General features: G+C 44.5%; 1 protein-coding gene across 1 annotated transcript in view; it reads left to right on the top strand.

The window, feature by feature from the left end:
- LOC142251825 (phospholipid-transporting ATPase IG-like) overlaps positions 1-12937 on the top strand; it is a 223007-nt gene that overhangs the window by 118467 nt on the left and 91603 nt on the right. The window contains exons 5-7 of the mRNA XM_075324873.1: positions 1141-1248; positions 7214-7342; positions 10205-10308. Of these exons, the coding sequence (XP_075180988.1) occupies positions 1141-1248; positions 7214-7342; positions 10205-10308 (341 nt within the window). The remainder of the gene's footprint in view (positions 1-1140; positions 1249-7213; positions 7343-10204; positions 10309-12937) is intronic.

The following is a 12937-nucleotide window of genomic DNA, read 5'->3' as shown; positions in this document are numbered from 1 at the left end:
CGAACATCTCCTTACCTGCATCCACCGGCTATGCGGAAGGAAGGAGGTGGGCGGCATGTTCCGGCCGCTCATCTCCGCCCCTCCGCTTCTATTGGACCCCTGCCGTGTGACGTCGCTGTGACGCCGCACGAACCGTCCCCTTAGAAAGGAGGCGCTTCGCCGGACAGAGCGACGTTGCAGGGCAGGTAAGTCCGTGTGACGGGGACTAACGAGGTTGTGCGCCACGGGCAGCGATTTGCCCGTGTTGCACAACCGACGGGGGCGGGAACGCTCGCAGTGTGTAAAGTACCCTATAGTTTGCGCTGACACTGATGCATCCCGAGCCTGCAGGGCATCTTCAGTTTCTTTGGAACTTGATTGGGGCTACTTAGTCACCATCCAGATTATCTTGTGTTTTGTGTGCAACCTTTCATCAATTTTTATGTATCATCCATGTCCAAGGAGATTAGCTACAGTGCCATGGTTTGTAAACTTCTTGCTTTATGTTAAACACCATGGACAAACGGTCATTAGGATCTCTGGAAATGGACTTGTAACCTTGACATTTGTTATTATTCAATAATTTTGGTTCTCAAACAGTTCTCTTCTCCTCTTTCTGTTCTCTATGCTTAGTGTGCCACACACAGACACGATTGAAAGATTAAGTCAACTTCTCCCCCTTTTATCTGGTTTTTGGTGCGATTTTCATATTGCCCACACCTGTTACTTGTCACAGGTGAATTTGAACGAACGTCACATGCTTGAAATAAAGTCGTTTACCCACAATTTTGGGAAGGTGGCAACAGTCTTTTGGGGTTCTGTGTGAAATAGTCCAATTTTGCCTTTTTTCTGTTTTTTTTGTTTGTTACCCCAATACACGAAAAGGAAATAAGCGTGTATGACAAAAACGTGTGATTGCAATAATTTTATGGGGAAAATACTTCATTTTCTGAAACCATTTCAAGGGTGTCAAAACTTTTGGCCATGACTGTGCCCTTCTCCTTCCTGCGCTCAGATATACCCAGAATAAACAAAAATTCCTTGCGAGTCCAGCTTAGATTGTGGTCATTCTCCATATATCCATGTTTGATTACTCATCTGTGATATTCGTGTCCTTCCACGAGGCCGGCTGGTGAGAATACTCTGCATTGTTTGCATTAGGGCTATGAAGACTGGCTTCGGCATCGAGCAGACAATGAAGTCAATAAGAGCACAGTGTTCATCATCGAGAACTCCGAACGAGTCAAGAAGGAGAGCGAGAAGATCAAGGTATTCACCGTGTGTGATTGTCATACAGTTATGGGGTCCAGGTGTAACTACCTGCTGCTGTAAAGGAATGGGTTATCGGGAAATGGCCTACATATTTTGTTAAATGGATGGTTTTAATGATTAAAGCAACTGTAACACCCTGAGGTTGAGGGGCTTTCACCCGAGACGTCACCAGGTCGGGGGTGCAGATCCTCTGCGTCATCACGGGCTGGCTTGGCCCGGTTTTGTGACCCTGAGACATACAGGAGGGAGGAAGGACTGAGGATGGGGGGTGGTAGTGATGGTGAGGAAAGTCTTTTATGATCGTGATGCCACCTGTGGTACATGGCCAAAGATGGGCTGCCGCTGCGGTTGCTGCTCTCCGGGGCTGATGATGAGGGTCGCAGCCGCGGATGGTGTCACTCCCCACAGGCGGAGCGGGAATAGCCCGGCGAGGATGATGGAGGACAGACTGGGGAGGTAGCAGTCCCCGTTGGGCACCGGCAAATGTGGCAGGGGCTGCGGTCCCAGGTCTTTTACTCACTGATAGTTCAGGCGCTGCCCCACAGTACTGTCCTCTGCCATAATAGGCTCCAGCCTATCCCAGACAGTCGGCGGTCACTACCGGTGCTCGTGCAAGTGTTTTAGTGAAGTGTCCCTCGGTTGCTATCCGGAACCCGGGCCGAGCCTCCAGCTCCAAGCCACGGGCCCCACGAAGAGCGAGAAACACTCGACTCCTGCTGTCTGTGCGAGATGTTATCCCAAGCTGTGCCCAGGAAGGTCTGCCCTAGTGAGATGGTTGCTCCAACTTCTACCCCTTGTGGTGCCCGCCCCAGAGGTTGTCCTAGCGACTGGGGAAGTCCCATGCTTCGTGATGGCAAACTACCCTGTCTGCCCTAGTCCACCCCCTGCTGGAAAGCACTTTACTGTTGTAGATGTGTGGTGTTTTTGTGAAGGCATTGGCAGTTAACCCCTTCCTAACCCGGGATGGATATTGCCCCTGAAATGAGGTGTAATACCCTGTGGCGCCTGAAGCCCAGGGGCGCCACAGAACCTATTAATATAGCTGCTTGCTGTGATTTTGGAAGGTTTTCTTTTTTCGGTTTATAACTGTAGATTGGCTTTAAGCGTATGTGCACACTTTGCAGATTTGGTGCAGTAATTATATGCACCTTCTGGCAGAAAAAGGCGCCAAAAAGTGCAGGCATATTTAATGTGTTTCTTTTTCCAATGCGTTTTTTTTTTTTTTTTTTTATGAAATTGGTGGCTGAAAGGGGTAAAAAAACCCAAAACACTAAGGCTATGTGCGCACTAGTGCGTTTTACCCGCGAATTTACCCGCGGATTTGCCGCGGAAATTTCTTGAGAAATGTCTGCAATCTTTGTGCAGACATTTCCCAGCAAATCCTACGTGAAAAAAAAATAACTGTGCGGATTTTTCTCAAGAAATTTCCTTGAAGAATTTCTTGAGAAAATTTCTTGAGAAAATGAGCATGTCAATTCTTTTCCGCAGGTACCCTGCGGATTTCGGCAGTACAGCCTGCAAAATCCGCAGGGAAAAATCGCGGCTAATCCGCGGCAAATCCACAGGTCCGGAAATCTTCCACTCCCAGAAGTTTCTCAAGAAATTTTCTTGAGAAACTTCACAGTTCTAGTGCGCACAAAGCCTAACAGTTGATATACTGCAGATTTTTTTCTGCTCAAATCTGCAAAACAATTAAAAAGCAACATGTGCACAGCACTTCAGAAATCTCAGGCTTCAGGATAGGTATGCAGATATTGGTGCAGATTTCTTACAAAGCGCACCATGTGAACATGGCCTAAAGGTGTTTTCAAGTGATGAGCGGGCACTGCCATGCTCGGTAGTCGTAACGAGCAGTTGATGCTCAGATGGACGCGATTCGAGTGCCCGAGTATAATGGAAGTCAATGGGGAACGGAAGCATTGTTTCAGGAAATCTTCTATTAAACTCTGGTACCAGCGTTGTGCCCATCCGAGCACTAACTGCTCGTCACGAATACCAAACACCCGAGCATGGTAGTGCTCACTCTTCACTAGTTACCAGTACTGAGCACTCGAGCATGGTAGTGCCCACTCTTCACTAGTTACCAGTACTGAGCACTCGAGCATGGTAGTGCCCGCTCATCACTAGTTACGAGTACAGAGCACCTGAGCATGGTAGTGTCCACTCATCACTAGTTACGAGTACTGAGCACCTGAGCATGGTAGTGCCCGCTCATCACTAGTTACGAGTACTGAGCACCTGAGCATGGTAGTGTCCACTCATCACTAGTTACGAGTACAGAGTACCTGAGCATGGTAGTGCTCACTCATCACTAGTTACGAGTACTGAGCACCTGAGCATGGTAGTGCCCGCTCATCACTAGTTACGAGTACCGAGCACCCGAGCATGGTAGTGCTCACTCATCACTAGTTACCAGTACTGAGCACCCGAGTATGGTAGTGCTCACTCATCACTAGTTACGAGTATTGAGCACCCGAGCATGGTAGTGCCCGCTCATCACTAGTTACGAGTACCGAGCACCTGAGCATGGTAGTGCTCACTCATCACTAGTTACGAGTATTGAGCACCCGAGCATGGTAGTGCCCGCTCATCACTAGTTACGAGTACCGAGCACCCGAGCATGGTAGTGCTCGCTCATCACTAGTTACGAGTACCAAGCACCCGAGCATGGTAGTGCTCACTCATCACTAGTTACGAGTACTGAGCACCCGAGCATGGTAGTGCCCGCTCATCACTAGTTACGAGTACCAAGCACCCGAGCATGGTAGTGCCCGCTCACCACTAGTTACCAGTACTGAGCACCCGAGTATGGTAGTGCCCGCTCATCACTAGTTACGAGTACTGAGGACCCAAACATGGTAGTGCCCGCTCATCACTAGTTACGAGTACTGAGCACCTGAGCATGGTAGTGCCCGCTCATCACTAGTTACGATTACTGAGCACCCGAGCATGGTAGTGCCCGCTCATCACTAGTTGCGATTACTGAGCACCCGAGCATGGTAGTGCTCGCTCATCACTAGTTACCAGTACTGAGCACCCGAGCATGGTAGTGCTCACTCACTGGTGGGAAATACATTTTGATCGGAGCATTGCTGGCAGCTACTATCTATGCGGTGTGTCAGTCAGGATGGCTATGCTCAAGTTGCCGATGGTGACTTGTCTTCCCTAAAAACAAAAGGATTAGACATTACCATTCCAAGTACCCGATCCTTCCCTCCTTCTCACAGCCTTCATGCCCAATCTGTGTCTGGCAACCAATGCTGGGAGTTGTGGTTTCACACCCGGAGTTCCGCGGTTGCTGATCCCTGATCTAGATTCTCACATTTATTTTCTGTCCATTTCCAAATTTAGACACTTTGAATTTGTGATTTTTAGTTCTATTTTCACTTTAAAGAACAGTCTGAGTTATTACTGTAGAATGAGTATTTTTAGTTTTGCCCTTTGTTTAATAATGTATTTCACGTTCATATATTATTCAGCGGTGAATCACAATTCCTCAGCTCAGAGCGTAACTGGTTATAAAATTCTGAATAGGCAATTTTCTGCTGTCAGAATCCCAACGCCAGTGTGGCTTTGGGGATACAAGTCTTCACCACACCGATATTAACATAGAGTTTTATTCTCACCCCCTGTGACATTAAACAGTGACTATACTGAATAAAACATGCTTAGGTGCAATAAAGCTCTTTATGTAGGCAATATTGCTTGTTTAAAGGGCTGAAAGGCAGACTGCATAAAATCTGTCTTGGTTGCTGGAGCCTCGAAGAGTTTTCCTAATACAATCCATTATTCACCCATAAGCATATCCGCAGACTCCTGCTAAAGGGCTTATCCAGCCTCTCACTTCCCCTTAACACTAGAACTACTGAGGTAGTCATTTTGACTACTTTGCACCATGTATTTCTATATAGGTGTCACGAGTCCAGTAGTTCTAGTGTTAAAGGGGAACAAAATTAAATTTAAAATTGATTTTAATCCATAGATCTTGGAATAATAATAATTTCCACAATTGGATGTGATTAAAAATAATGTTCCTGTGCTGAGAAAATCTTATATATGTGTCCCTGCTATGTACTGTGTAATGGCCGTGTCTGACCGTACAGGGACATAGTGGGATCATACCACATCTCCTTGGCATGGGAGAAAGTAAAAAAGTATACAGATATTAGATCACAGGATCAGAAATAATTCTTAGTTTGAGGTAAAACATTTTTTTAAAAAAAAGGGTAGGAAATGCTTTACCTCACAGAAAGAATCAGCTGTGTCCCTGCTATGTTCTGTGTAATGGCCATGTCTGACCATACAGGGACATGGTCTGATCATACCACAGCTCCTGGGCAGGGGAGGAAATTAGTAGGTATAAAGACCTTACAGCATGGGATCAAAGCTGATTCTTTTTGTGAGGTAAAACAATTCCTTGCCTGTTTAAAATGTTTTACCTACCAGAAAAAATAATTTGAAAATCCATGCTGCTATATCTATCTCTCTATCTCTCTATCTATCTCTCTCTCTATCTATCCCTCTATCTATCCCTCTATCTATCCCTCTATCTATCCCTCTATCTATCCCTCTAGCCCTCTCTCTAGCCCTCTCTCTAGCCCTCTCTCTAGCCCTCTCTCTAGCCCTCTCTCTAGCCCTCTCTCTAGCCCTCTCTCTAGCCCTCTCTCTAGCCCTCTCTCTAGCCCTCTCTCTAGCCCTCTCTCTAGCCCTCTCTCTAGCCCTCTCTCTAGCCCTCTCTCTAGCCCTCTCTCTAGCCCTCTCTCTAGCCCTCTCTCTAGCCCTCTCTCTAGCCCTCTCTCTAGCCCTCTCTCTAGCCCTCTCTCTATCGTGTATATGTATGTGTATGGCCAGACACAGCCATTACACAGTACGTAGCAGGGACACATATGTAAGATTATCTCAGCAAAGGAACATTTTTTTTTTTTTTTTTTTAAACACATCCAATTGTTGAACTTGCAATTATTCCAAGATCTGCTGACCAACCTTGTTCATGGGACAAGCCCTTTAAAGGGTTAGGTCATCCTTAGGATAGGTCATCAATGTCTGATCGGCCAGGGTCCAACACCCAGCACCCCGCTTATCAGCTGTTCTTGATCCCGGCAGCAGGCAGCTGTAAATGCTCAGTTCTGATGCTGCTTCGTCTTCTGATAGTGGCCACTGATTCTAATCAATAGGAGGCGAAGGTGCAGTACCCGGCCTTGGCCACAGATCAGAAGACTGAGCAGCTCCGGAGCTGAGCATTTCTGGCTGCCGCTGACTGGTAGGGATGCGGGGTGTCAGACCCCGGCCGATCACACATTGATGGCTTATTCTTAGGATAGGTCAATAATATAAAAGTAGTGGACAGCCCATTTGAGGAAGCTGGCGGTGGTATGACATGGTACCTATTGGCCACTTACCAAGTATTACACAGGTTTCTTATTGTTAGGACAGGTTCCTACTATTGCCGACCTTGCAATAGAGCTGGCTAGTGGCCAACAGATGCCGCATCAGTAGCTCCTTTCACCGCTCTCTGGGGAAGTACGGTAATAGGCAGCCTAACTGAAAAAGTTTTATGGCTTTTATTGGAAATTTTCCAAATCTGCTTATTTATGCACTGACTTTAAAGGGCAACTCCATAAGCGTTCAGAGATGGCTGCAGGCACAGACACACACACATACATACACATATATATATATATATATATATATATATATATATATATATATATATATATATATATATATATATATATATATATATATATATATATATATAAATATATATATATATATATAAATATATATATATATATAAATATATAAATATATATATACACACACACACACACACACACATTTTAGGGTCTCACTGTTCCGTGAGATTGGGATAGAATTGCATTTTTTTTCAATTTTTTTTTTTTTTCAAAAAAATAAATTGATATAGATAATATATCATAAATGTTCTTTATTTCTTTCAAAGGTTGGTGACATTGTGGAAGTGAGGGACAACGAGACCTTCCCATGTGACCTCATCCTTCTGTCCTCCAGCTGTGGAGATGGTACCTGTACGGTTACTACAGCGAGTCTGGATGGAGAGTCTAACTTCAAGGTACCAATACCGCGTAGAGTTGCAGCCTATTTCCACAGTGACTGAGCAAATGTACTGGGGTATCTCCGGAAGTCTCAGAAAGAATGGAGTGTGCATGCTAGACCTCTCCCTTCAGTATTCAGAGTGATGAGCAGTGGGACCTGTTGTGAATACGTTTTCCAGTTTGGCGCTCCCTCTTGTGGTCAGTGCTGGCGGTGCAGTTGATTTGTGGAATGAAAGCCACACACCTGCGGGGGACTGGCAATCAGGCATTTCAGATTGGACTATATAGCTGAGCAGTTTTCTCCTGTTACTTGCCGGTGCTCATTCTGAAACCAGCCCTGCTCACTACCAGAACTCTTCTCAGATAAGGGGTCTTGTGGTTCTGCTTATTGTTTCCACTTTCTTGTTGTTTTTTTCTGCTTTAATACTGTGCTTGATTCCTATTTTGTCTGTGTGGAGTTCTTGGTGGAATGGGATCATTCCCTACTGGGAATGTCTGTATACTTAGCTCCATGATTCTGCAATGTCTTTTGTCATGCTTGGTATTAATTCAGTCCCTTATCTAGATTAGTGTTTTTGGATCCCAGTAACATCTGAGTTCTGATTTAGTGGGTGAGAGGCCGGTGTGGCCTCAGGATTTTTCATATCAGGAATTTTGTTATTTATTAGGGTTTTTACGGCTGCAGACAGTGCTCCTTCCTATCCTTTCCTATAAGGATAGTTTGGGCCTCACCTTTGCTGAATCTATTTTTTCTAGGTTTGTATTGTGTTTTCCTATATCACCGTAGTCTTTACATGTGGGGGGCTATCTATATCTTTGGGAATTGCTCAGAGGCAGATTAGCTTTTCTAATATTTCTCTCTGCAAGATTATTTAGTTCTCCGGCTTTGTCGAGGCGTCCAGGTCGTTGTAGGCTCGCCCCACGGCTACTTCTAGTTGTGTGTCAGTGTTAGGTCTGCAGTCCGGTAAGGTTCCAGCCACTCTGTTACCTTTTTGGGTTTCCGCATTTTTTGATCCTCCTTGGTCCCTGAATGATAACAGGGACCCACAGCGATCGTGAAGTTATCCTATGGGTAGGGGATATGTACAAAGCTTGATACAAACCTTTAAAAGAGGGCCTGTCATTTGTTAAACTAAAGAATTAAATACCTTGTAAAATCTCAGAGCGCCACTGATTCTGCCGCACTTTTCTTTTTTGCGCTATGTCACTTCAGTGTAGAAAAATTCACACTTTACTTTTGTAGCTCAATATGTGAAATCTCTGCTTGTAGACAAACAGGGCGTATCTTCAAGGTTTTTTTTTTCCTGGGAGTGACATTTGCACTCCTTTCTTTATACACTCTGCTAATCACATCAGCGTCTGAGACTGCTCAATGTCTGGGAGAGTTGGGTGAAAACGCCTGTCCCAAGAGAAGACTGTGAAGAATCACCCAGTTGGACTGCAAACAGAGATTTCACATATTGAGCTCCAAGAGCAATAAATGTGAATATCTGAAAACAGGAGCAATGCAGCAAAAAAAATGGAAGAGCGTCAGACTCTGGTATTTTTGCTATATATTTCACTCAGTTTTTTTGTCCTTAAAGGAGTTGTCCAGGACTATTTTATTTTTTACTATAGACCTAACAACTAACATGCAGGTAGTTGCTAACTACCTACATTTTCTGCCCAGGGCAGATCTGTGCTGGCACAGAGCGGCCACAAACCGCTTCTGCCAGTGATTCTACGTCACATTGATAGAGCATCAGCTTCTCTTTCACGCCGCTCTTGTGACATAACGTGACTGCTGACATCTTCCTGATTGATAGCCAACTCCCTGCTGCTTAACTGCAGGGAGCCAGCGGTCAAACAGCATGAAATAGACTGAGCAGCCCCGGAGGGGAAGAGCTTCCCTGTTGACGTGTAGCATCAGAATCTCTGTCAGAGGTGTCCGTGACCGCTCTGAATCGGCACCAGGTAGAGCAGGCAGGTAGTTCTTAGTCCCGTACGAAAATAAAATAATCCTGGACAACCCCTTTTTAAGTGGGTCTTTTGGAAACATATCAAAGTAAATTCTGCTGTCCATCTGAAAGCATTTCTTAACCCCTTACATTTCAAGCCATTATTTTCCCAAGTAATCTAGGTTAAGTAAAACTGATAAATTAATAATGAAACCTGTATGTCTATAATAAATTAATGGTGATTGGGTCCTCCCCATCCTAACAATTGCAGCCCGCAGCTGCCCCAGAATTTTGTTTGTTCATTCATTGCTATAACTATATTATGAAGCTTTATGCAAGTGCTAATACATGGGAAGAAAAAAAGAAGAAAAGTGTCAGATGCCAAGAACGTCTGTCTGCCACGAAACGAAATTCTTTTAAAGCTTCTTATTCGTTTAAGAGCAAATAAGCAATTTCTACTTTCTTCCCGGAGGCTCAACACCTTTCCTAAATGCTTTAATAAAAGGTCAGCGAGTTACCAAGCGACTCAGTTGTGTCCAATTTATCAGCTCCGCAGCTCGCTCATCCCTCTGCAGAGCGGCACATTGCAGCTCTCCGTGGCAGTAACCTGAATAATGATGGCACATTGGAAAAAAAAAAATCTTGGCAACCAAAATAATTTGGACGTGTGCTCTGCTCTATAAATAGCAGGGAAGCTTAGCGTTTGATTTTAGCAGTGTTTCCATCATTCATGGTGCTGCTGATAATTAAGTGAGACCAGTCCTATATATAGGCTCCAAAGTCCAAGGGTCTGATATATTATACTAAATTTCTGGGCGGAATAAAGCTGGCAACACTGTTTTTGTACAGGAAAATTACCATGGTCCAAGCATCTATTCATCATCCTATATACAGACATGTTTAATTGGGGTGTACTTAATTATCTTTTTCTTTCTGTTGCAGACCTATTATGCCGTGCGGGAAACCTCTGTTTTGTGCAATGCTGAAGCAGTGGACAGTCTCACGGCCACTATTGAATGTGAACAGCCCCAGCCTGACCTTTACAAGTAAGTGCCAGGCCGGGATCATTCTCAACAACCAAATTACAGGAAAGGGAGTCTAGTCTGCATAATGTTTGGATATTTATGGCCTATCCTTATGGCCTGTTCAGACTAGCCGTTGATGACCCCTTGATTAGCTAGTTCGGTGGCTGATTAGGCAGAATCCACACACTTATACCTGGGCAAATATTAGTGAGCTTATTAAAGGGAATCTGTCAGCAGGCTATGTAATCTGAAGGCAGCATGCTGCAGGAGTTAATACTGAGAACTCAGGGATGCCGGTCTTGTCAAGATCCAATCTGTTGTTTGCCATGTGTTTTTTAAGCAGCAGGACCCTTATCATTGCTCAGACTACGATGTCACATGCAGACCAGTTCTGCAGGTCCTTTCCTCTGACACCTTACTGTCAATGTACAATCTCTATATCGAGCATAGTGTGTGGGCTGGGAGGCTCTCTGAACTCTGCTACATGGCTAAATCTAAAAATTCTTATTGTGTTAGAACAGCTGCACCCAGTAATCTAAGAAATTTATTGTTGGATTCAGGGTCTCTTTGTCTACATCATTCTGCTCTCAGATGAGGTAGCAACAACCAGATTACCGATTCCCTTTAAGGTCTAGCGATCCTGGTCTTGGTGGTTATCCTGTTAATGGTGATCCGTGTTGCGCCTTTGAGTGGTGTGAGCATTCCCCTGTTGTGCGTTATATCCTTCCTTTTTCGTTGTTCCCCAGTACACATATGTACTCCTGTGTATTTTGAGTGCTGTGTATGAGTTTCCGTTCTCCCTTGTCTTTTTGTAGGGTTTTGTCATTGTGGGATAGGGGGAATAAGATCAGGGTTCGGACACGAGTTAGGGTCACGTTGAGGGCTCGGACCTGGCTACTATCAAGCCTACCTCTGAGATAAAGGACCTCGCAGGAGCCCCCTGTCTGTCATTACATACCCCGTGATAGTGTTGGTGTGAGGTCAATGATGCACTTCTAGTTGCACCTGTGATTCGTAGCCCATGATTATGCAAACGTCTTCTGATAGTTTGTCCAGTCACTGTTTGACACCTAACACTTAGTGACGTCCACTTGCAGTACAGAATGGATCACTTTTTGCCACTTTTCTAATCTGACAATCTGCATAGGTTTGCCTCTGTGCACCTCATGTTGTCTATTTTATTGTTGTTCTCTCAACCATGGTGACAGGCAACTTTGAGCAGTGCTGACAACTTGGTGTACGTGTTGTGATTTGCTAGAACAGGGGTCTCAAACTCGACTGGGTATATGGGTCGCACATAGAAAAAAATAATTTGGGGGGCCGCATAGTTTGCAGGAGAAAGTGACATTTTTATTGGAACTATATTTATTTATAGATTTTTTTTGTATACACCTTATGGATCACTGTTTTTGAACATTTTTCACTTGTTTATCATAACAAACGTGTCCTTTTTTTTTTTTTGTTTAAATATTAAAAAAAAAAAAAAAAAAATTTGATGGTAAAAAAAAAGTCATGCTTTATTTTGTTTGTTTGTTGTTTTTTTTGTCACCTGTACTCCATTCCCTCGGTGTCCTCTTCCCTCCTTCTTGCGGCCCACAGACACGTTTCTCCCTTGACTATCAAGGCCGGGGCAGAGGCTGCCGCTGTTAGCGCTTCATCTGAAATTCAGTCGGACGTTTTTGCCGGCGCTGTGCAGAATCCAGCTTTCTCTGCACAACTTAGGCAGACTCTGGCCAATCAGAAGTAGGCAGCTGATATCATACATGTCAGCTGCTTGCCTCTGATTGGTCAGGGGCTGCCATTGGAATAGTTGTGCAGACTCAGAGAGAGCAAGACAGTTGCGGGCAAACATCCATTTGTACCAACACGCTGACTGCTTCGATCGCCAAGGGGGGCAAGTGCCTGTGGGCCTCAACTTCAAGAAAAGCCGCCTGAGGGGCCGCATGTTTGTGACCCCAGTGCTAGAGTGATGAACTTGCCAATTTTTTTTTCCAGTCGTTCCGCAAGGTTTGATCCAATTTTTGAGGTTTCAATTTTTATTTTTTTTTCTTTCCATGTGGCTTTTATTTCCTTCCCACATGGCACAGATTGGAGCTCGTTTTTGGAAATGTGATCACTTGCAGATCTAAGAGACGCCGGCGTCTTCTTCACTTTTCATAACCTTACGGCTTCGGGTTTCCACTTCAATGTTGAGTGTAAATACACGTTAGGTGATATCACAGAAAGAGAAATGACCAAACACGTAGAGGGGAATTCTGTAGATTTCTAGTATTTCGGCTGGTGCCCTTGTTCCCATCTCCACGCTGAATCATTATTCATCAAGATTTTTTTTTTTTTCCAAGAAATTACAAGACTATGGCTTAAAGCATTTAATTAAGAATCCGGTCTTAATTAAAATAACTAGAGCATTCAATTACACTGTTTCGGGAACTTTTAATTACACAATCTTCTGATTTTTCTGACGGTTTCAAGTACAGGGTTTCCTTCTGGGGAAATCTCGGCTTCCGACACGGGAGGAATTGTTTCTACGAGGTCACAATCACAGCTTTACTCCCAAGCCGCATCCTCTATAATACCAGAGAAACAAACGCAAACAAATCAGCTGGTATTGTCTGTGATTATCTGGAGCGCGGCGCTGTATCTGGTGACT

The sequence above is a fragment of the Anomaloglossus baeobatrachus genome, chromosome 9 (assembly GCF_048569485.1).
Source record: "Anomaloglossus baeobatrachus isolate aAnoBae1 chromosome 9, aAnoBae1.hap1, whole genome shotgun sequence".
Classification (NCBI taxonomy): Eukaryota; Metazoa; Chordata; class Amphibia; order Anura; family Aromobatidae; genus Anomaloglossus; species Anomaloglossus baeobatrachus.
This window is presented reverse-complemented; position numbering and strand designations above follow the sequence as displayed.